This window comes from Chrysochloris asiatica, unplaced genomic scaffold, assembly GCF_000296735.1.
Source record: "Chrysochloris asiatica unplaced genomic scaffold, ChrAsi1.0 scaffold00021, whole genome shotgun sequence".
NCBI classification, from domain to species: domain Eukaryota; kingdom Metazoa; phylum Chordata; class Mammalia; order Afrosoricida; family Chrysochloridae; genus Chrysochloris; species Chrysochloris asiatica.
Genome location: NW_006408539.1, coordinates 1,156,758 through 1,181,082, shown reverse-complemented (window position 1 = coordinate 1,181,082; position 24,325 = coordinate 1,156,758). Strand labels below are relative to the sequence as shown.

Below are 24,325 nucleotides of genomic sequence, written 5' to 3'. Positions count from 1 at the left end.
TCCTTCTCCTGTGGGGTGGCTAGTAGATTCAACTACAGTTAGCAGCCTAGCTCGTAATCCACAACACTACCTGGGTTCATTCGTACCTCCATTGTTGTTGTGAAGGGCTGTTGAGTTGGTTACGACTCATAGCAACCCTGCATAGGGTTCCCAGGGAGCATCTGGTGAGCTTGAACAACCGACCTTGCGGTTCAAACTGACTTGGCAGTCCATTGCATTAACCCACAGTGCTACACCTGCACTCTAGAGATACTGATTAATCTGCTAAATCTGAGGACTCTGCTTCTATGAGTGTGACTTGTTCTATGTGTTATTGTGTGACGAAGATTTCCAGTTATCTAAGGGAAAGTTCTGGTGTGGTGTGTAGGATAAGAACTAGACTGCTAACCACAAAGTCAATAGTTCATACCCACCTGCCGCTCCTCAGAGTTACATAGGGTCTCTATGAACTGGAAACGACTCAACGGCACTTAACATCAACAACAAATGGAAAGTTCTCCTTTACAAGAAGGCATCGTAGGGAGATTACTTATCTCACAGGCACATTAGGGACACTGACTAATCTGTGACTGCTTACAGTTCTCTCCTCATTGCGACAGGTGTGTTCATCGTTGCTGCAAAGCGCACGCCCTTCGGAGCGTACGGAGGTCTTCTGAAAGACTTCACAGCCACTGACCTGACGGAAATTGCTGCCAAGGCTGCCTTGTCCGCGGGTAACATCTCACCTGAGACTGTTGACAGTGTCATTGTGGGCAATGTCATGCAGGTTAGTAAGGCAGAAGGTGGCATTCATCAGTTTCATAATAATGAATGTGCTAATTACAGTTTAGGGTAGTGGAAATTTGTCATTTGAGCATGCATAATTCCAAGTGGAGTTTCTTCTGGACACTGCTGATCTGTGTGACTTGGGATGGATCCATGGATCCGTGCTTCTGAAGTTGCAGACTGACTTCCCAGGCTTATTTGGAGTTAATTGGCTTTCTCTGTCTGCCACTAAAGGAGGGTGGTGGTGGTGGTAGTGATGTGCTGTGGAGTCAATTCTAACGTGTAGTGACCCTGTATAGGGTTTCCGAGCCTGTAAATCTTTATGGGAGCAGACAGCTTCATCTTTTCTTGTGTAACAGCTGGTAGTTTCAAACTGCTGACCTTGAGGTTAGCAGCCCAACTCAAAAGCACTGCTCCTTAAAGGAACCAGAGTTCCTTAAAGGAAGGTAGCAAGCCCAAGTAATACAACAAATCTGTCATAATTTCTTATACATGGTAGGAGCTTGGTCAGTTTTTGTGGTGGGAACTAAAAAGTTCCCTTACTTTCTCTCTTGCTATGTATGGTATACAAAACAGATCACCATATCCAGGAAACTGAAAATTATATATTCCACATTTGATGGGTGTCTAATGAGAGGCTAGAAGCTCTGGTAGCATAGTGGATTATAAGCTGGGTTGCTAACCACAAGGTCAGTAGTTTGAATCTTCCAGTCACTCCTCTGGAGAAAGATGAGGCTTTCCGCTCCCATAAAAATTTGCAGCCTCAAAAACCCTATAAAAGGTCACTGTGAGTTGGAACCGACTTGGTAGCATACAACTGCCAATGAGATTCTATTACTGTAGGTGTTGTGGAGGTTAAAGCGACAAAAAGGAAGTCAAAGTCACAGTCTAATGGCAGAAACGTGTGTAGGAGATGCCAATGATGTGATTGCTAAAGGAAAGAAAATGACAATGGAAGCAGAAAAGCACTGGGGTCTAGCTTTTTAACTTATTATTGTGAAGTGGTTGAAGGATTTAGGCCATGTTAATTTCCTTCTGCCTCTCTTTCCATTTCCTGTCTTCATATCCAAAAAAAGCTGTGATGGTCTCTCTTTGATTATTTATTTATTAAACCTAAAATAGTGTATCCTACAACCTTGCTGGACTCATTTATACATTCTAAAAGGTTTTTAGTGGGTTTCTTAGGACTTTCTATGCATAAGATTATGTTATCCGAGAGTAAAGATAGTTTTACATCTTCCTTTCCATTTACGTATTTTTGCCCAGTTGCCGTGCCTAGAACCTCCAGTACAGGGTTGAATACATAGACCCTCTTGTCTTGTTCCTGATCACTCCCCATTAAATGTGATGTTAGCTGTGGGTTGTTATTTGTTGTTGTTGTTGTTGTTAAGTGCCGTTGAGTTGGTTCTGACTCATAGCAACCCTGTATAAAATTTCCAAGGAGCAGCTGGTGAATTTGAACCGCCTACCTTGCGGTCTCTAGTGCATTATCCCACAACACCACACCTATTACTGTAGGATTTTGTCTATCATAGTATTTGCCTCTATTCAAGCTGTGGGTTTTTTGTTGATGTCCTATATTAGATTGGGACATTTCATTCTATTCCTAATCTGTTGAGTGTGTTTAACAAGAATGCTAGAGGATTTTATTAAATGCCTTTTCTGCATCATAATGATCCTGTGACTTTTTTTTTTAATTCTCTTGGCATGATGTATTAGAATATTCATTGATTTTTGCCTGTTGTGAACCAATCTTGATTTCTGGGCTAAATCCCACTTGGTAGTGGCCTACAGTCCTTTATATATGCTGCTAGATGCTATTTGCTAGTTTGTTTTTTAATTTAGGAATTGGGTGAAAGTTTACAGAGCAAACAGGTTTTCCATTCAACAATTCATACACATTCTGTTTCATGCCCCTGACTGCGATCCCCACAATGTAGTATCATATACCCCATATCTCCCCTGATTCCCATTTCTATTCCACCTCATTTCCTGCCTTCCGAACTTTGGCCTTGGGCAAATGCTGCCCTTTTGATCTCAATGGATGATTATTCTAAGGAGTGCTTACCTTCCTAGTGGTATTGTTTGTCCACCATATAGATCTTTCTAGTGGCTGGCTGAAAACTGAGCCATGGGGTAAGTTCATTTCCAGGCCTGATGGGTTACTACGTCTCAATATGACCAGTAAACCTAGTCATTTTTATGATTTTTTCCCCCTATTTATCCCTTTCAGAACAGTCAGCAGTGGTAGCTGGGCTCTGTCTAGTTCTCCTGGTCTCAGGCTGGTGGAGGCTGGAGTTCACATGGTCCATTGTCCTTTGGACTAATTGTTTCCCTGTGTCTTTAATTTCCTTCGCTCTTCTTTCCACTAGATGAGGAGGGACCAGTAGCAGCACTTAAAATGGCTACTCACAAGCTCTGAAGATCTCAGATGTTGCTCATAGAAGTAGAATGGAGAATGTTGTCTGTGTGAACTATGTTATGTCAGTTGATCTTTTATGTCTCCCTTGAGTGGGGTCCCAGCCTCCAGGCCCAGTGACTCGTTTCCTCCAGGTGTTTGGTTATGGCTGAGTTTGTTTTGCCCTCTTGTTTGCTCTATTATAACATGATATAGTTATAGCACACAGACATATGTCTGAAGAAATATCATCTGCCAGACTTATATATGGTCGTAAGTAAAGTCCCTTTCGTTTACTCATACCTGTTCATCTGCCTGTCTGCCTATATTTGCACTTATAGAGTATTGTTGGTTATTTCTGATAATGCAGGATTGATTGTGTACATAATGGTATCTCTCTTTCTTGTGTGGGTGTAACTCTTGAGTAGCTCTCTGAGTCTTAGTAATATTGTGTTGGTCACCCTCCCACTTATGGTGTGTTATCTTTCCATTCACTCCTATTAATACGTGTCTGTTATCTTGGAGTCCTGGTGTGGTGCTGTAGGCTATGCGCACAACTGCAAGGTCGGCAGTTCAAGCTCACCAGCCATTCCTTGGAAACCCTATTCAGGGTCGCTATGAATTAGAACTGACTCAATGTTACTCAACAGCAGACAACAATAATTATCTAGTCAGTGATTTTCAATTTGCTTTTATTTTGTTGCGGTTTTTTTCATCTGTATTCATATATATATCCTGGTGTGGCGCTGTGGGATAATACACTGGACTGCAAAGTCAGTTTGAACAGAAAGGTCAAGCTCACAAGCTGCTCCTTGGAAACCCTATACAGGGTTGCTATGGGTCAGAACTGATTTGACAACACTTAACAACAGTTCATATGTAAGAGATATTGGTGTATAATTTAATTTTATTTTGAATGTTGGGTATCAAAGTAATACTCCTCATAAAATGAGTTGGGAAATAGTCCCTCTTGTGTGAAGCATTGGTGTTAATTATTCTTTAAATATTTGATAGAATTCAGATGCATAGAACTCCATTGTTGTTATGTTGTCAAGTGTCCTTGAGTCAATTCCGTCTCATAGTGACTCTGTATAGGGTTTCTAAGGAGCAGCTGGTGAGTTTGAACTGCTGCTCCTATGGTTCGTAGTCCATTGCTGATCCTGCAGTGCCACACCAGGACTCCAAGATCCTGTTATGTGAGAGTCGGTTTGCTTTTTATTTATTTTGAAGCTATCTGGACTTTGACTTTTCTTTGTGACTAGTTTTTGTTTTATTAAAAGGACGCTGTGGGAAGATGTATATACCAAACAGTTTTCCATTTTAGTACTTGAATGTTCCCCTCAGTCCACTGAATTACCTTCAGTTGGCTGTGTTCACGAGGTTACACAGCCATCGCCACTGTCTAGTTCCAAATGTGTGGTGGTGTTTTTTTAACCACTCCTAACAGAAACTCAGCACCCTTGGGTAGGTAGACATATAGCTTATTCTATCTTTAAACAGCTCTTATTCTTATAAGAGCCCTGGTGTGGTGCTGTAGAATAAGCAGTGGACTGGCAACCACACGGTCAGCAGATCAAACCTACAAGCCACTCTCAGAAACCCTATACAAGGTGTCTGTGACTCAGAACCAACTCAATTGCACATAACACTTGTTATAAATGTCCGTCTTACTTGAAGACTTAATATACAGATTTCGTTAACTAGCAAGCATATATTGTTGTTAAGTGCCTTCGAGTCAGTTCTGACTCACAGTGACCCTGTATAGGGCCTCCCAGGAGCTGCTGGTGAATTTGAACTGCCAACCTTGCAGTTCAAACTGACATTGTGGTCCAGTGCATTATCCCACTGTGCCACACCAGCATTTTCATTCCAATTGTAAACACACATATATAAAATATGGGGATGGGGAGTGTGGTGGCTCCATATGATAAACGTTGTACTGCGAACCACAAGGTCCATGGTTCGAGCCCACCAACTGTTCTGTGAGAGAAAGACGAGACTTTATGTTCCCACAAAGATTTAAAAGCCTCTAAAACCCTATACAGGCTCGCGTCGGAACCGACTCAAAGGCACTAATCACAACAATATAAAATACATTGTGTTTTACCTTGTTGTTGTAAAGTGCAGTCGAGTCATTTCCGACCCATAGTGACCCTGTATAGGGTTTCCAAGGAGCGACTAGTGAACTTGAACTGCTGACCTTGAAGTTCAAACTGACTTTTCTGTCCAGCGCATTAACCCACAGTGCCACACCAGGACTCTGTGTTTTACCTTAGAACCATATGTAGTTTATCATTTTAGATAGAATGGCAACATTTCCATGTATTTTGCCCTTGCTTTTAATTTGTAGATTTACAGAGGAAATTCTTTTCTTTCTTTTCCCTCGGTTCCAGAGTTCTTCTGATGCTGCCTACCTGGCAAGGCATGTTGGCCTGCGAGCGGGAGTTCCTAAAGAGACCCCAGCTCTCACTGTGAATAGACTCTGTGGCTCCGGGTTCCAGTCCATTGTGAATGGAAGTCAGGTATGGGCAATATTTTATGTATGGTTCTCTCGAAAGATGTTAATAGTTATTGTAGGAAATGTCCTGTGGCTTTATAGCTTATTTTACATTTCTTGTTAAAAGAAGTCAGTATTTGATTTTTTTCAGGAAAAAAGAGTCCAAGGGAGAAAATACTTTTTAAAAAGTGAATGCTGACAATCATTTATTGAGTGTTTCCTGTGTGCCAAGCACTGTGGTAAATGTATGTACTCTTAAGTATCTCATTGAATCTTGACAGCCATCCCAGGAGGCAAGAAGTGTTCTTGTTATCATTTACATGTCTCTGTGAGATAGTTTAAAACACCGACTGAAGACTCTGAAGGGAGGAAAAGAGTTGGAGAATTTGGGAGATGATAAAATATATTTTATTACGACGGAATTGGGAGAACTGTAATCTACTATGACCTTTTTACAGGACAGTTAGGCAAATACGTGTGTTTCCCTAAGCATAGGGGAAAGGGACATACATATTGAAATCTAATTTCGTTTTTTTCAATCTTCATTTTATTTAAAAATAAAATAAAAAGCACAGCCCCATTATAGAGAATATATTATTTTATATCACTTTGGTTCCATAATAACTTCGCTGAAGCATTAACCCTTCTTTTCCTGGCAAAAAAATTGAACATCAGGCTGTTGGAGGTTTGTCGTCTGTTGCTTTTCTGAGAAGTGCAAATGGCAGAACGAAACGGACTCCTTTTATCATTTCCAAGGTTGGCCTATGAAGACCCGGTGATGCTGTGGTTAGGTGTTGGGCTGCTAACCACAAGGTTGGCAGATCAAACCCACCAGCAACTTCACGGGAGAAAGATGAGACTGTGTGCCCCAGTAAAGGTGTATATACAGTCTCAGGAGCCCTGTGTAGGCTCACCAGGAGCTGGAATCAGTTGGAATCGATGGCTGTGGGTTTGTTTGTTTTCTGAGGTTGGCTAGTTCTTATAATGTGGAGTCCTGGCGTGGCATGGCGCTGCAGATTAATGCACTGAACTGCCAAGTCAGTTTCAGCCTTAGTAAGGTCGACTGTTCAAGCTCAACAGCCGCTCCTCAACAACCGACTCAATAGCAGTTAACAACAGTTGTTATAAAAGGAGCCCTGGTAGCGTGGTGGTTTACTCATTGGTCTGCTAACCAAAAGGTCAGCAGTTGAATCTGTGAGCCTCAGATGCTGTCTGATCCAATGTCGATTTTGAGCCTCGGAAACCCTATACTGGGTCACTAGGAGTCGAAACTGACTTGTCACCTGGATCTCCTTCAACTGTATCCATCCATAGGATGAATTTACTTTTGGTTTCTTAAACAGTCTTTTATCTTTTGTCCTAGCAGTCTAAACTTAGACTAAGCATTACAATTCCTGCTAATTTGCAAAATTTGTATTGCGTTAACAATTACGGTTTGTAACAAATATGGGAAGGGTCTGTTTTTCATGGACAATTGAAGTTGGGTCTTTTTTTTTTTCCCCTTTGCATTTTTAGAATGGATGATTTAATGTTTGCTTTACAATTGCTTTAAAAACATTTCCTTCTGAGACACTGTAAAGTAGGGCCCATTACATATTAGAATTACCCTTAGTAAAATCTGAGTACTTAGTACACATTTCTACCATGATAAAAAGGTGGTATTGTTGTTTCTCTTTGTGTTTAAATAGGAAATTTGTCTTAAAGATGCTGAAGTTGTCTTGTGTGGAGGAACCGAAAGCATGAGCCAAGCCCCCTACTGTGTCAGAAATGCACGTTTTGGAACCAAGTTTGGATCAGATCTCAAGGTTAGGTTCATTAATTTAAAAAAAAAATTTTTTTTCATGCTACTGTATTAATAATTTTAATAACATAAAATTATTATGCTGTTGGTGTTGGTAGCAACCCTGCATAGGGTTTCGGAGGCTGTAAATCTTTACAGGAGCAGAAAGCCTCAACTTTCACCCACAGTATAGTTGGTAGTTTCATAGCCACAATGCTACCAGAACTCTATTTAGGGGGAGCAGGAACTAATTTTGAAACTAGTTTTGTTAATGGGGGTTGACAAGAATGAATAAATTATTTGACATTTGTAAACTATTTCAAAACCACATTTGATTGTTAGTTTTAATATCTTAACCTGTATAAAATTAGACTTCCAGCACACCTCTGGTGGTGAGTAACGTTAACATTTAGAAATGGTCCTAGGTTTGGGAGAGATGGAGAGAGGGCAAAAGTGGATTAAAAAGATAGGGTCTCCCAACAAAGAGTCCAAAACAAGGTGGCTTCACTAGTGAATTCTGTTCATCTAAAGAATAATACTAGTCCTTCTCAAATTCTTCCAAAAAATACAAGAGAAGGAAGTACATCCTAACTCATACTATGAGGTGAGTGTTACTCTGATACTGAAGCCCAATATAGATAACACAAGGAAAGAAAACTGCAGACCAGTAGCTCTTACAAACATAGATGCAGAAATTCTCAACAAAATGCTAGCAAACCAAATTCAACAGTGTATTATAACAATGGGGTTTATCCAGAAATGCAAGCGTGATTCGATGTGAGAAATCAATGTACTAACTACACCACAGTGATACATAAAAGGCATTTGACAAAATTCGACACCTTTCATCATAAAACTCTCAGCAAATTCAAAAAAGAAGGAAGAGTCTTCAACATGATAAACATAATTTTGTGAAAAATCCTACAGTGAACATCACACTCAACGGAAAAGACTGAAAGCATTCCTCTTAGGATCAGGAACAAGACAAGGATGCCTGCTTTTGTCACTGCTACTCACAATTATGCTGGAAGCTCTAGATAGAGCTCAGGAAAATAAAATACATATATATATAAAGAAATAGAAGGTATCCAGATCAGACAGGAAGAAGTAAATCTACTTTTGTTTGCAGATAGCATAGTCCAACATATTGAAAATCCCACAGAATCCATGGAAAAGCTACTAGAGATGGTAAATGAATTCAGCAAAATTTCAGGGTACAATGATCAAAACACAAAATCCAGTCAGGTTTCAATACCTTCATCAGTGAACGATTTGTAAAGGAAATGAAGAAAATGCATGCATTTATACTAGCATCTAACAAATTAAATAATCTAGGACTACATTTAACCAGGAAAGTAAGAGGTGTATATGCTGAAAAAATTTAAGAAGGCCTAAATACATGACCCAAGCCATAGTATTTTCAATAACCTCATATACATGCAAAATCTGGACCGTGAAAAGGAAGACCGTAGAAGAATTGATGCATTTGAGTTATGGTGTTGGAGCAGAATATTGAAAGTGCCATGGACTGCCAAAAGAACCAATAGATCCATTTTGAAAGAAGTGCAGCCAGAGTGCTCCTTGTAGGCCAAGATAGCCAAACTTCCTCTCTCATACTTCAGACATGTTGTCAGGAGGGCCCAGTCACTGGAGAAGGATATCAAGTTTGGTAAGGTGGAGGGTCAGAGAAAAAGAGGAAGATCCCCTACAAGATGGATTGTCCAACTGGCAGCATCGATGGACTCAAGCGTGGCAACAGTAGTGAGGTTGGCCCAGGATCGGGCAGTGTTTAGTTCTGCTGTGTGTAAGTTGCTATGGGTCGGTACCGACTCGATGGCACCTAACAACAAATACATGGAAAAACATCTCCTACTCATGGATTGGAAGACTTAATAATATTAATACTACTCAAATAATCTACACCCCTTACCCACCTACTGCCATCGAATCAGTTCTGACTCACAGTGACCCTATAGGGCAGCGTTAAACTGCGCCTTTGTGTTTTTAAGACTTTAAATCTGTATGGAAACAGACAGCCTCATCTTTCTCCCTTGGAGCTGTTGGTGGATTCAAATTGCTGACCAGCAATTAGCAGCCAAATGCATAACCCAGTATGCCATTTAGACTCAACACCATCCCTATTAAAATTCCAACGTCCTTTTTCACAGAAATATAAAGCCAATCCTCGCATTCAAAAAGCCAACATTATCCCTAAAAAAGAAGCAAGTAGAATGACTTCCACTTCCTGATTTCAAAACACATGGTAAAACTACGATAATCCAAGCAGTATGATACCCCTATAAGGATAGACATATAGACCAATAGAATCGAACTGTGAGTCCAGAAATAAACCTCTACAGCCATGGCTAGTTGCTTTTCAACAAGAGTGCCAAGTTCATTCCCATGGGGAAAGAATAGTATCTTCAACAAACGATGCTGTGGCAGCTGGATTTCCACATGCTGAAGAATGAAATCATGCCTATGTTTCATACAATATGTGAAAACCCAAAATGGACCGATGTCCTAAATAACAAGAGATACAGTCATGAAACTTGTAGAAGAAGCCATAGGAGCAGAGCTGCTCAGCCTTGTTGCCAGTGGATTCTTAGGTACAACATCAAACGCAGCAGCAGCAACAAAAGAAAAAATAGATAGATTTGACTTCATCAAGATTCAAAGCTTTTGTGCATCAGAGGGACTTTCTCAACAAGTGAAGAGAAAGCCTACACAATGGGACAATATGCATAGCAGCCATCTATCTGGTAAGGAGTTAATACCCAGAAAACATAAAGAACTTTTACAGCTCGACAGCCAAAAGACAAACAACCTGATTAAAAATAGATAAAGGACTTGAATAAACAGCTCTCCAAATTAGATATGCCAGCGGCCAGTATAACAGTGTAGGTGAGAATGTGGTCTGGTGCTGTAGGAGAAGCACTGGACTGCAAGATCAGTGGTTCAAATTCATCAGCCACTCCTCAGAGACCCTGTGTTGTTGTTGTTGTTGTTAGGTGCCATCGAGTCGGCACTGACTCATAGTGACCTTATGCACAGCAGAACAAAACAATGTCTGATCCTGGGCCCACCTCACTATTGTTGCCACACTTGAGTTCATTGATGCTGCCACCTGGCCAATCCATCTCGTTGGGGGTCTTCCTCTTTTTCTCTGACCCTCCATCTTACCAAATATGATATCCTTCTCTAGCGACTGCTCCCTCCTGACAATATGTCTGAAGTATGAGAGACAAAGTTTGGCCATCTTGGCCTTTAAGGAGCACTCTGGCTGTACTTCTTCCAAAACGGATCTATTGGTTCTTTTGGCAGCCCATGTCACTTTTAGTATTCTCCTCCAACACCACAACTCAAAGGCATCAATTATTCTACGATCTTCCTTATTCACTGTCCAACTTTCACATGAATATGAGGTTATTGAAAATACCATGGCTTGGGTCAGGCACACCTTAGTCCTCAAGCTGACATCTTTGCTCTTCAACACTTTGAAAAGGTCTTGTGCAGCAGATTTGCCTAATGCAGTATGTCGTCTATATGCAGGGTGTATATGAGTCGGAACTGACTTGATGGCACTAAACAACAACAAACAGTCTGTATTGCTGGTGGGAGTGTGAAACAATGCAGGTACTGTGGAAAATAGTTAGGCAGTTTCTCAAAAACTTAAACATAGATTTACCATGTGACCCAGCAATTCCACCCCTTCGTACATGCTCCAGGCTTGAAAACATGAACTCAGACGGACGCTTGTACACCACTGTTCACTGCAGCATTATTCAGCATAGTCAAAAGGTGAAAGCAACCCAAATGTCAATAAGCAAGCAGGTGACTAGCAAAACAAAACCTGACATTCCTGTATAATGGAGAAAGGAGCTTCTGATACACGTTAGGACATGATGGTTCTTGAAAACATTATATTGCAAGAAGTAAAGTAAGTAGGATTACATCCAAGTATTTTGGGAGGATACAATTCATTCTATAGCACCCACTTATGTCAGACATTTAGAATAGGAAATGTATAGAGTCAAAAACTTATTAGTGGTTACCAAGGGTTTTCTCTGCTATTCATAAGGTTTTCAGTGACTAACTATTCAGAAGTAGTTCCTCACTCCTTCTTCCTAGTATGTCTTCATCTGGAAGCTCATCCGAAACTTGTCCACCATGGGTGACCCTGCTGGTATTTAAAATACTGGTGGCATAGCTTTCAGAATTACAGTAACTCACAAGCCACCCCAGTACGACAAACTGACAGACCAAGGGTTTTGGTGGAAAAGGGGAGTTACTGCTTAAAGATTTTTCTCTTTGGGGTGATAAAAAAAAACAAACTTTTGGAAACAGATAATAGTGATGAATGCTCAATGTGGCACATGTAATTAATGTCATTGAATTGTACATGTAAAATGACAACTTTTATTATATATTTTACTATTCTAAAATTAATAATTAAGAAATAAAGGCTGAATTAATCTCTTTACTAATTCAAGTAATGAATTTTTATTGTGGCTTATGGAAGTTTCCTTTCTAGGACAGTGAGTAGATTTCTTCTTCATCATAGAAAATACTCTCTTTGAATACAGAGTGTAGTATCCCAGACCAGTCAGACATACACTGACCCTGCATCTGTGAGAACTACCACCTGAGCTGATAGCACTAATGACGGCGTGCTGCTTTCACGTACGGAAGAGCAAATGTCATTTTTATGTGTTTTAGTCTTTTCTAATAGCAATGATTGGTTTTACATGGTTTACCCAAAGTTTCTTATCTAGTCCTTTTTTTTTCATTGTGAATTGAGTGATAATTTACATGGGAGAACATCAGCTTTACATTCATCCTATCATATTTCGTTTCATTGCAATGATAACAGTCCCCTCTATGCATCATCAAACAACCAAATGGTACGCCCCGCAAGCTTGGCCCCCGGCTGTCAGCACACAGCCCTCTCCCTCCCTGAGTCCAGAGTCCCCAGCCACTCCATCTCTCCATTATCTAGTCCTTTAGAAAGTTGAAAGGAATGAGACTTAGCGAACATGAGATAGCAGTTTTTTTAGACAAAGATATTTGAGAAAACCTTTGGATAGACAGGTCAGTGTGCAAAGGGTAATGGGACAGTCTGGAAGAAGGAAATGGGATACACATACCAGAGATTCGAATCCACTGCCATCTAGTCAGTCCCCACTCAGAGTGATGACCCCACAGGAGAGAGGAGAACTGCTCCATGGTGTTTCCAGCACTCTGCTTCATCTCTCCTGTGAAGCAGCTGGTAGGATGGAATCACCCACCTTTCAGCTGGGATCCCAGCACTTAACTCACTGTCTCAGGGCTCCTAATGGTTTATAAATATCTACCTTTTCTGTTACCCAAGGAGATTTTCCCAGATTCTTCTCAATCTCATAGTGACTTTTGAGCAGGGTATTCTTATGACTAGAAGGCAAATGATAAAAAAGGAGTGCGGATATTGCTTTCTTAAAGATCTCACAACTGCTTTACAGAGAGCTCCAGGAAAACATTGTGAGAGTACTCAGACTAGGGTTTCTAAATAATGGACTCTTGAAGGGAGTAATTTTTCAAATTACAGTATTATGACCTAAACTCATTCTTTACTATTCTAACTATGTAACACCTCTAAACAAAAGTTTCTACTTGTTGATAACATGCAGTTTAATTTTTAAACTGTGTCAGAAGATTGCACATTTAGCATTGATGGGTCTCCCTCAAGCCCCACACTTACATAGAGAGGAGATTATATGCATTTTAGTATGGCAGTGGGTATTTTCAAAAACTATCATGGAACCAAATATGAGTAGTAGCAACTTCTAGCAAGGGCTTATCAGAGAGTCTAATTTTATTTTTGTTTATTGGAACTGTTATTTAAATTTTAAGACATCATACTATATTACTTTCAAGAGAAATGATTTAACAGATCACTTTATTAATGTCTTTTAATAGCTGGAAGATTCTTTATGGGCAGGATTAACAGATCAGCATGTCCAACTCCCCATGGGAATCACCGCAGAGAATCTTGCTGCGAAACATAAAATAAGCAGAGAAGATTGTGACAAATACGCCCTACAGTCACAGCAGAGGTGGAAAGCCGGTCAGTGAAATATATATGAAGATGTGGATGGGAAGATTTTCATCGTTTCAGATTGTAACTAATGATATATATTAGTTAAAAATTATATCTTTTGACAGTTACATTTTTTCATCATTCTTTTGTCTTTAGCTGATCAGATATTCTATGAACTTTTTTTGTAAAATTAACCAAATTTCTCTTTTGAAATAAGTTAATACTATTTTTTAAGTGATGTTATTAATTGGACACATGAATTTTGTCCTAACCTGGTCCTGTCCTCAGTAGAACACTCTGTGGAATATGGCACACTCCATCAGAGACAGTGACTCACTTTGGCAGTGGGGCTGGTAGAAACCTCCCGTGAGGCAGATCGTAATCACTGGACGGGACAGTGTCTTTGGAAAAGACTCATTGGGAATCTTTCTATTCCTCCTTCCTACCATTCCTAACTGGGAGTTAACTGCACCTGATCCTGAGACTTGGAAATAGTCCTAGTTGTCTAAGAATCCCGGTGTCCTGCTGTGGCGCTGTAGGATAAGCATTGGACTGCTAACCTCAAGGTTGGCTGTTCAAAACCACCAGCTGCTCCTCGGAAACCCTGTACAAGGTTGCTATGAGCCAGAATTGACTCCATGGTACCTAGTGCCCCATGAGCAACATGAAAGCAGTTCTTTCATCATCGTATGTTGCTGTTGTTAAGGGCCATCAAGTTGTTTCTGACCCATAGCGACCCTGAATACGGTTTCCAAGGAACAGCTGGTGGGCTTGAACCGCCGACCTTGCCATTCAAACCAACTTTACAGTCCAGTGCATTAACCCACACCATCACACCAGGAGGACTCCTCCATTGTCAATAGGGAGAGATAAAGAAAGTTGTTAGTCTTCTGAAAAATGGTCTTATGTTATAAAGAAGCAGAAACACTTGTTTAGAGTGTTACATACTTGTAACAGTTAGGATGAGTCCATGTTGGTATTTCCGAGGGTTTAGTGGAACGCAAGTACTGCCTTTCAACTCATCCTCTGGGTTCACAGTGATGTATCTAGAGTCGAGTATAAATTCTCTTTTCAGTTCTGCCACTTACAAGTTGTCTGACCCGTTAAAGATTTACTCATGGAGTAGCTGTCAAATCGAGAGAATATGACTTGCCATCCTCAGCACTCTACCTGAAAGGTTGGCTGTTTGAACCCAGCCAGCAGCTCCAGGGCAGAAAGACCTGCCCAGCTGCTGCAGCCACAGTTACACCCTTGAAAACCTTGTGGGACAATCCTACTGTCACGTGGGGTAGCTATGAGTGGAAATAGATCCCAGCAAACTTACAGAATAGAGTTGTTAATGAGAGCAGATATGGACAGTGCTTTGCAAACTGTAGTGACAGCCGATTATGATTCCTGAGTAAGCCTATTTCTGCAGCTCTGTGTGGCCTGATGACTGGTCCACGCAGGCCGTGGACATGGTCGTGGGGAAGATGGTTTCCTTATCCTGTATCAGTGATGTGCAGCCAGCACCATGAATCCACCTTAGAACATTTCCATCACTCCTGAAAGACACCTGTGCCCGTTAGTAATCACTCCCCATTTTCCTCCAGTTAAAAGAATATGACTGACTTCTTCTCTTTGCTTTTATTTCTCTTTTTGGCTTCTTTCTATTCTTATGATAGTCATTTTATTATTTCTAATATTTCAGCTAATGATGCTGGCTACTTTAATAATGAGATGGTGCCAATTGAGGTGAAGACAAAGAAAGGGAAACAGACAATGCAAGTTGATGAACACGCTCGGCCCCAAGTCACCCTGGAGCAATTAAATAAACTTCCTCCGGTGTTCAAGAAAGAAGGGACTGTCACTGCAGGGAACGCATCGGTAGGTGTCGTCCTAGGTAATCGGAAACTCGTATTTGTGTGTTGAATGGAAAATAGTCAGGAACATCTTTTACATGCTGTTGTTGGTAAGTGCCGTTGACTTGGTTCCGACTCATAGAGACCCTGTATAGGTTTCCAAGGAGCAGCTGGTGGGTTTGAACTCCTGACCTTGTGGTTCAAAGTCCAGTGCTGACCCTACAGCGCCACACCTGGAGTCCACATTTCGTACTAGCGCTTGGTTATTGAGCTTAAATCAGTCAGTATTGTTCATAGGAGCCCTGTGGTAGTACAAATGGGTAGCATACTCAGCTACTAATGGAAAGGGTGTAGGTTCAAGTTCACTCAGGTATTTCAGAAGAAAGGCCTGGGAATCTGCTTCTGGAAAAAAAAAAACCAGCCTCTGAAAACACTACAGAAAGTGCTACAGAGCACAGTTCTCTTCTGACACGCATGATGGGCTGCCAGGAGTTGAGTTAATGGCAGCCGGGGCTTTCGGTTTGGCTTTTAGCAGTGGTCATTCTCATTCTTTTGTGCACGGGATCACTATGGATGGGAACGATGGCACCTAACAATAATAACAATACTCATTCATTCATTTGGGTTTCTGGGTCCAGAACAAAAGAATATTTTCCCTAGAGACCCTCTTCTTTCTAATCTTTTCACAGTATTGTAAAGAAATCATACCTGGTTTTTAATTTGGTTGTTAGATAGGTTGTATTGTTTGTTTTTGTTCATGTGAAGGACATAGGAGCCCTGGTGGTGTCATGGTTAACCCCTTGGCTGCTAACCAACAGTTATCAGCACTTAGAGACAGAGGCATGACAGTCTGCTTCCGTAAAGATGGCGGCCTGGGAAAGTCCGTGGAGCAGTTCCACTGTGTCCTAGAGACTCTCTCTGGGTCAGAACTGACGACATGACAATGGGCTTGTTTAAACAACTCAACATCTGCCACATCTGGATAGAAGCTTTTCCCTTTCTACTTTCCCTCATCCTCCCACAGTACCACTTATATTCACATTCTGTTACTGCTGCCTGCGTGTCACACATATCACCAGTCCTCCTCTCTCCGTTCAGTCTGGACTCCTTTACCTCCGAGGTAACCTGCTGCTTCTGTTTTCCAGGGGGTGTCTGATGGTGCAGGAGCGGTAGTCATCGCTAGTGAAGATGCCGTTAAAAAGCACAACTTCACACCACTGGCAAGAGTGGTGGGCTATTTTGTGTCTGGATGTGATCCCTCAATCATGGGCATTGGTAAGTTTATAGTGAAACAGACTGGTTCTGCTGTTGGAGAAAAGTTTTCTCTGGCATTCAGATTCATGAAAGCGTGGCTACATCCTAAAAAGAGACCGAGAATCATGTATTTACGCAACCTGTTTTTATCAAGTCCTCAAACTTGTGCTAGCACGCTAGGAAAACAAGCCAGTATGAACTCCTCGTGGGTGATGTCGTCATTAAGTGCTGTCCAGTCAGTTTTGATTCATAGCAACCTGTATAGGGTTTTTGAGGAGCGGCTGTTAGGTTTGAACTGCTGACCTTGTGTTTAGCAGTCCAGTGCTGATCTTACAGCACCACAGGACTCCTTGTGGAAAGAAGATAGCACCACTCCCCCTGCTGGGTGCCTTCAACATGTCATTGTTGTTGCTATGTGCCGTGGAGTCGGTTCCAACTCATAGCAACCCTGTACAGGGTTTCCAAGGCTGTAAATCTTTACGGGAGCAGAAAGCCTCATCTTTCTCCCACAGAACAGCTGGTAGTTTCGAACGGCTGACCTTGCAGTTCGCAGCCCGATTCGTAACCACTATGCTACCAGAGCTCCTTTCATGTCATTAGTGTCCCAGTTAATCTGCTCACATCTTTGGTAAATGAGACCTCATTGTGAACAAGGAGATTGACAAGGCTTAGGGAGATTGCTTTACAAGACTCAAAACCAGTAAGTGATGGAGCCAGGATATGAATCCGGGTCTCTAATTCAAGGGCTCTTCTCACTGTGTGTTAAGCACATTGTCTCAGAAAGTCAAAGTAACACTCAGCTGGCTTAGCTGAGGCTTCATTGCAGAATTAAGACTCATAGACCACAAATCTTAATTGACTAGCTAGAGAAAGTGTGAAACTGTACAAACACATATTCTTAGTTGGAGAAACAAATGCGAATTAGAAGTAGAACAAAGAGGCATTTGCTGGATACAACCATTGGACTGTGGGTAATAATAGTTCCTGTCATCATTCTTTAAGAAACAGTGAACCAGTTAGGTGCTTCCCTTACAAAAGTAAAACAGGTGCTCAACAGCCTTGATCTATCCCACCTTTATCCGGACACCCAAAGGTCAAGCCTACCTTGATAGGGCCAAAGACTTTTCCATGAGCTTAGGCCTCTTCTGACTGATTAAATTGGTTATAGAAAGAGGGTGACCTAGTGTTGACACACCTTCTCAGAGACCCTTCAGTGTAAGCCACCAGGTCCTGCTTGAATAATACCACTTACTTGGATTTGCATTAACTGAATAGCCAACCATATTTACTGTGTCCTCAGTAATCAGATAGGTAGAGAAGTAGACAATCTCCCCTAGCCAGGTGTTTTTTTTACCTTTTAAAAAACAAAAATGTTGAGCGGTATTAAACTGTCTTGGGTGATCATCAGAAATCTGAGAGCTAAAATTTAATTTAGAAGTAGTCTTATTAGGTGGATTTGCATTTCTTGAGGTAGGGTTAAATTTTTAAAGTCCTTTACTTACCCGTTGGAATGATTGATGACTTTGTCAGCTGTCTTTTCCCTGACAGCTGCTGCAATTTCTTGTCTCTTGTTCACATGGGCCTGAAGTTCAGCGTGCGGCCCATGATCACTCTACACTTGAAAGGCACAGGGGGCAGTGTCCCAGGAGAGCATGCAGGTGGTCTTGCTGTTGCTGTTAAGTATTATCTACAAGTAACACCTGCAAAATTCCATGTGTGGCTCCTTTGCTTGGTTGAAATCCTAAAGCCATATGTAGTTGGGTTTTTCCTGTGAGTCTCTCATCTACAGTTTGACTGCATAGGGACACAACTTTTCACCCTGGCAAGGTGACAAGATTTGTAGAAATTAATGCTCCTTGGAAACCCCATACAGGGTTGCTTTGAGTCAGAATCGACTCAGCGTCACTTAATAACAACAATAACTATTATCAGGAGTGCTGTAGGATAAGCATTGAACTGCCAACCACGAGGTTGGAAGTTCAAACCTTTAAGCCGCTCTGTGGGAGAAAGATGATACTTTCTACTCTGGTAAAGAGTTATAGCCTCAGAAATCCCACACAGGGTCACATGTGAGTTGGAATTGACCTGATGGCAGTGAGTTTGAGTTTTTATAATAACTATCATTTCTTCCCTGCTTACTTTGTTAGTAAAGGAGAATTCTGATACATAAGTGAATGTAAGACGAAATTGATGTTTATTCTCTCTTAGGTCCTGTCCCTGCTATTAGCGGGGCACTGAAGAAAACAGGACTGAGTCTTAAAGACATGGATTTGGTGGAGGTAAGGGTACTTTTTAAAAAAAAAAAACATTAGTAAACCGCTTACTTTGTAATATAAATGGATGAAGGTATTTTACACCTCTTTTTGGTTTAGTAACTTTGCATCTGATGTACATCTAAATATGTATCTCCTTCCTTGCAAGACTTGTGTTGGTATTTCCCCACCTAATCAAAGTGCTGACTTATATAGGAATCATTCTGATAGCCTTGTTTCTCCTCCTAAATTGTAAATTCCTGGAATGCAAAAAACATTGGTAGATCACCTACCTCAGGACCATATGGGACTCTATTACATCTTAGAGTATCAACAGTCCTGTTGAGTTGAATATTATATAAGGTGTGCGAGAAATAAGTAACCTTAACCCTGTTTCTAGATTGAAGTAAGAGAAGATAGAGGTAAGAGAATTGGCCTAGTAGAAAACCAATAGCAAGTGCCCAATCTAGAAGTCTCCTCCCCGCCCCCACGATTATCCGTGCCTTTCACACTATGGTTGTGGCTTGATTTGCAATGCACCTATCATCAGCATTGGTATTGGAATGTAAATTTATTGGTAGTTATTTTTTTTAACTATTCATGTTAGAAAAAATATATATATATGTTTGTGTTAGAACAAATGCATCCTAAGGATGTAACACAACTAAAGAAGAGATGGAGGAAGAAAAACTTACAGGTGGATTATATACAAGCAAGTATGTTAACCATTCCGGGAGTATTTGAGGACTTTAGGTAGTTAACTATATGTTGCTTGCGATCAGAAAAGACCTTAAGAAACAGGTTGAAGTTGATGGGAAAAGGCTTTTTCACTCTGGGCACATGTCCTCTGGTAATCCAGCAAAGTCTCGCATGCAGGAAACTGGTTTCAGACAAGTGGTTTATCATTTAAATGTCTTCTTACATTTTTAGAAGACCATCAGGGTAGGTACTTAAGTATCATATTGATGTCAGCAAATAGCTAACACTAACTTTCTCACTTCAGATCTCTTCCCGCTCAAAGTCCTTATTGAAATGTATCAGTTCTACAAGCCTGCTCCTACTCATTCCCACATGTATAAATCCTCAAGGGCACAGTGGTGTTGTCCTTGAGCTGTTTGGTGATCATGCAGTAGTATTCCCTAGACTTAGCAGCCTGGTTCCAGGCTCTTCTAGGTCTCTTAGTACCTTAGTACTGAGCAAGTATTTATAAAATAGAAGTATCCTGTGAGTCAAAGAACAAACAAGGCACCGTTTTGGAATGCACAAAATATAATAGAAAAGGGCATACGACTAGGGATTTGATCCCAGATCATTGAGAGGTTATCTTTCTTAGAATCAGCTTCCGATTTTATCTATAAAATTCCTGCATTAAGATCACATGAAAACATAATACTATAGGTTCAAAGTATGATAAAAAATCTAAAGCAGAGGTGATTCTCATAGCCAGCCTTGGTGAGTGTAAAAGCAGTTCCGTCACGTTCCAACACAGTGACCAGTGCCTGTGTGTATCTGGCTCTGAAGGTTTATCCATTTCTTCTTGGAAGTATGGCTGATACTGGTGGGTAATAATAATATAAGCTACCATTTACTGTGTACTTCCTATGTGCCAGGTAATACACCAGACTAGAGTGACAGAGGGTTTAAATAACATGCTCAAGGTCACCAAGGCCAAGATTTGAACCATCCACCTGCATTTTCTACAGTATCCCACTGCCTCTAGTATGTATCCAACTATAGTCTATGGGGATTGCTTTTCTCTAAGAGATGCGTTTTACTTAGACTGTCAGTTAGTATGTATACCCATTCCCAAGCCTATACCTTTATACAGAAAAATGAAGTTAAGATAACCTTTCAAGGTAATTAAAATTGATACTAAAATTAGCTAGCGATGTTGTTAACTGCCATTGAGTTGGTTCTGACCCATAGCAACCCTGTATGGGGTTTCCAAGGAGCAGCTGGTGAGCTTGAACCGCCAACTTTACAGTGCAAACAACTTTGCAGTCCGGCGCATTAATCCACAGCGCCACAACAGGACTCCTAGCTAGGGATGTTGTTCTTGTTGTTAAGTGCCATCAAGTCGGTTCCAACCCATAGCGACCCTGTATAGGGTTTCCGAGGAGCAGCTGGTTAGCTTGAACCACATACCTTGCAGTTCAAACAGCTTTGCAGTCTGGCACATTAACCAGGACTCCACAGGGATAGGGCTGTTCAAATCTTGGTTCAAATTCAGTTTGTGAATAAGATTTGTATCAGTGTTTTGATTTTTTTTTTTTTTTTTTTTTAAAGGTGAATGAAGCTTTTGCTCCCCAGTACTTGGCAGTTGAGAAAAGTTTGCAACTTGACCCAAGTAAAACGAATGTGAATGGAGGAGCCATTGCTTTGGGCCATCCACTGGGAGGGTCTGGATCCAGAATTATGGCACACCTGGTTCATGAATTAAGGTACTTGCTAGAAACAGCTGTGCTTCAGATTGGCTGTCATTTACTGTAATGCACAGGTTTTCCCAGAGCACTCTGACGTTTTGCACTCTTCCTTCCCTTATTGCCCTGCTCTGGTTCTTACCAGGAATGGTCATCCTGGCATGACCTTTCTGCTGGCCTTCTAGATACCCCAATGGCTCTACATCTAGGACTCGTGCAGCCACTCGGGGACGTTATGTGTCGACCCCCCACCCCCTGTAAAGATGCACAGCAGCAAGTCTATAATGGAGTCCTGGGCCTCATGCCCCTTGTATTCTAGCACCAGTTACAGAAGTCAGATACGTTCACCAAGAAAACAAAACCCTGAGAGGGTCCTGGGCCTCATGCCCCTTGTATTCTAGCACCAGTTACAGAAGTCAGATACGTTCACCAAGAAAACAAAACCCTGAGAGGGTCCTGGCCTAGATGCTGTCGTCCAAGAAACGTAAACAAAAGAAACATTGGAGTCTGAGTTGTTCTCTTGACCTTTTCCAGCCGGAGCCATCTGTGTTTGATCCATTTCAGAGTTGAAAGTGAGCTCTCCTTTGGTCCCATGTATTTTAGACCCTTTTCCTCTGTTAGTCGGTAAATTGCAAACAAAGCCAAATAGGTCAGATTGAAAATTCACTCTGGCACCTGTTAGGTTAAAGTAAATGGGACGCTCTTATTTGTTAAATGATATATTGAACTGAAATGGGTAATTGGCATGTGTCAAAATAATTCCTGGATACTGAACCAAGGAAGGACAGATGGTAAAGAGTGGTGTGTATCTAAGTGACATGGAATGTTGCTAAATGACCTGCCCTTTGACATGCACAAACTTCATTCACTCCATTTATTCCTAAGGCACCATAAAAATACATTGTTGTTGTCAGGTGCCTACAAGTCAGTTCCTATCGCAGCAACCCTGTGTATAACAGAGTGAAACCCTGCCCGGTCCTGTGACATCTTTATAGTTATGTCTGAATCTATTGTTGCAGCAATGGTGTTGGTCTGTCTCGTTGAGGGTCCATCCTCTTTTTTGCATAAAAATCTACCACCACACAAATCAAAGTGACTGGAGTGACTGGAGTTCATCAGTTTCCTGTGTTGACGTAAATCACCTCCTGCCCTCTTTCCTATCCCACATCACACCTGCACTTGTATTAGTTCTGTTTTTCTAGCCCCAGTTCCTCCTCTTCTTCCCCTTACTACTTTACTTTCTTTGTTGTTTATATATATATATATATATACACACACACACAAAGAAATATATAATGTATATATATAATGTTGATAATATTATATATATATATATAAAATGTTATCAAGTGCTGTCGAGTCAATTCCAACCCATAGTGACCCTGTATAGGGTTTCCAAGGAGCAGCTGGTGAGCTTGAACCACCGGCCTTGCAGTTCAAGTGGCTTTGCAGTCTGGCGCATTAACCCACAGCGCCACACCAGGACACACACACACATTCTCTCTCTCTCTATCTATCTATATCTATATCTATATATATATATCCTGCTGTACAGGGTCGCTATGGGTCGGAACCGACTCGACGGCACACAACAACAACATAACTATAATTCAGCATGGAGGATGGAGGAAGAGATTAGGATGATGTAACACAAATGTGACCTTTCTGAATTCTTTCCATTATAAGCTCTATTATCCTCTCATTTGAGTAGGTTTCAACCAGTGCTTTCTTTCTTAGGCGCCGAGGTGGAAAATACGCTGTTGGATCAGCTTGTATTGGAGGTGGCCAAGGCATCGCGGTCATTATTCAGAACACAGCTTGAGAAGGACAAGGCCCCCCTCTCTTACTTACCTGGTCCAAGCTGCAGAAAACAGGTGACGCTTGGGGCAGTTCTGGAAACTGGCCATGCCCCATCACTCCAGCTGTGACTGAGTCTGATCAAAGGGAGAAGCAAAGACGTGTTTGTCCTGAATAAGAGTCCATAGCACCATGCCAGACAAGAGTTCTCTCCAGTTTGCCCTGGTTGCTTTTGACATATTTCTGAATTAAAATCCAACTACAGGCCTTAAAAGAAATTCTATCCTTGCCAAATAACCACCACTTATGCCTTAGATAGTCTGATTGCAAGAGAATCTAATAAATGTTGCCTTATCTTCACTAATCCTTTCCTGTTGTTTCATGTATTCTTACTGTTTTGATCTTTTGAAAGCCAGTTTAATTTGTGTATTGTGATGCTCATGCTTCATTCTGAGCTACATCTCCAAGCAGCAGAGCTGCTGAGCTTAGTCTTACTATTAGCAAAGGCTGTGCGGAATTATTTTTCCGTGACTGAGAACAGCTCTGATTGTGTTTTAATTCTTCAGATAGATGTGAGTGGGGAATATAGCTTTCTCAAAAAAATTTCTGCTCATTTTAAGGATATTTCTTAAGTGGAAAATTTGGGGTTGATAAAAGGCTGGGAAACCAAACTTATGCCTGGAGTTCATTGCCCTTCGTCAGCTTTCCTTGTTTGTCTGAATACCCTTCTATCCTCTCTCCTTTCCCACGGCAGACCTCTAACCCAGTGATTCAACAGGGAGCACATCTGGGACCCTGTTAGTATCTGGAGACGTGCTTGGTTGTCAGAATGGGGGTGGGGGGATTCCTAGTGATCACTATTAGAAAGAGACCCTCCTGCTGACTCACAGCGACCCTGTAGAGTACGTGACATTTGATTTAGAAGATGAAGTCTCAAAGCTTTTTGCCGTTGAACGACTCCAGCCAGACAGCACTTTGGAAATCCATCATGGCATCATATCGGTGATTTCTCTCACCCAGGTGATCTACACTGGGTTTGTCTTATTTTCTTAACTTTAGTTTAAGACTTATTACAAAGCCTCTATAATATTGATGTATGTGAAGTTGAGGTCTTTTTTCTCCCCTACAACACATAAGAAGATATGTTAGCTCCACCGTGATCCAGAGAAGGGGACACAGTGTGTGCATAGCTCTGGGGCTGGAGTGTGAGTAGAGTGTTCAGAACCAGCAGGGAGACAGGTTGGA

General features: G+C 41.2%; 1 protein-coding gene across 1 annotated transcript in view; it reads left to right on the top strand.

Moving 5' to 3' along the window:
• The window catches only part of ACAA2 (acetyl-CoA acyltransferase 2), a 38,875-nt gene extending 15,770 nt beyond the window's left edge, over positions 1 to 23,105 (top strand). Inside the window, exons 2-10 of the mRNA XM_006837487.1 lie at positions 600 to 766; positions 5,557 to 5,685; positions 7,349 to 7,465; positions 13,396 to 13,543; positions 15,207 to 15,382; positions 16,503 to 16,632; positions 18,820 to 18,890; positions 21,150 to 21,304; positions 23,021 to 23,105. Coding sequence (XP_006837550.1) covers positions 600 to 766; positions 5,557 to 5,685; positions 7,349 to 7,465; positions 13,396 to 13,543; positions 15,207 to 15,382; positions 16,503 to 16,632; positions 18,820 to 18,890; positions 21,150 to 21,304; positions 23,021 to 23,105 — 1,178 coding nt within the window. The remainder of the gene's footprint in view (positions 1 to 599; positions 767 to 5,556; positions 5,686 to 7,348; positions 7,466 to 13,395; positions 13,544 to 15,206; positions 15,383 to 16,502; positions 16,633 to 18,819; positions 18,891 to 21,149; positions 21,305 to 23,020) is intronic.
• The last annotated feature ends 1,220 nt before the right edge of the window (positions 23,106 to 24,325 follow it).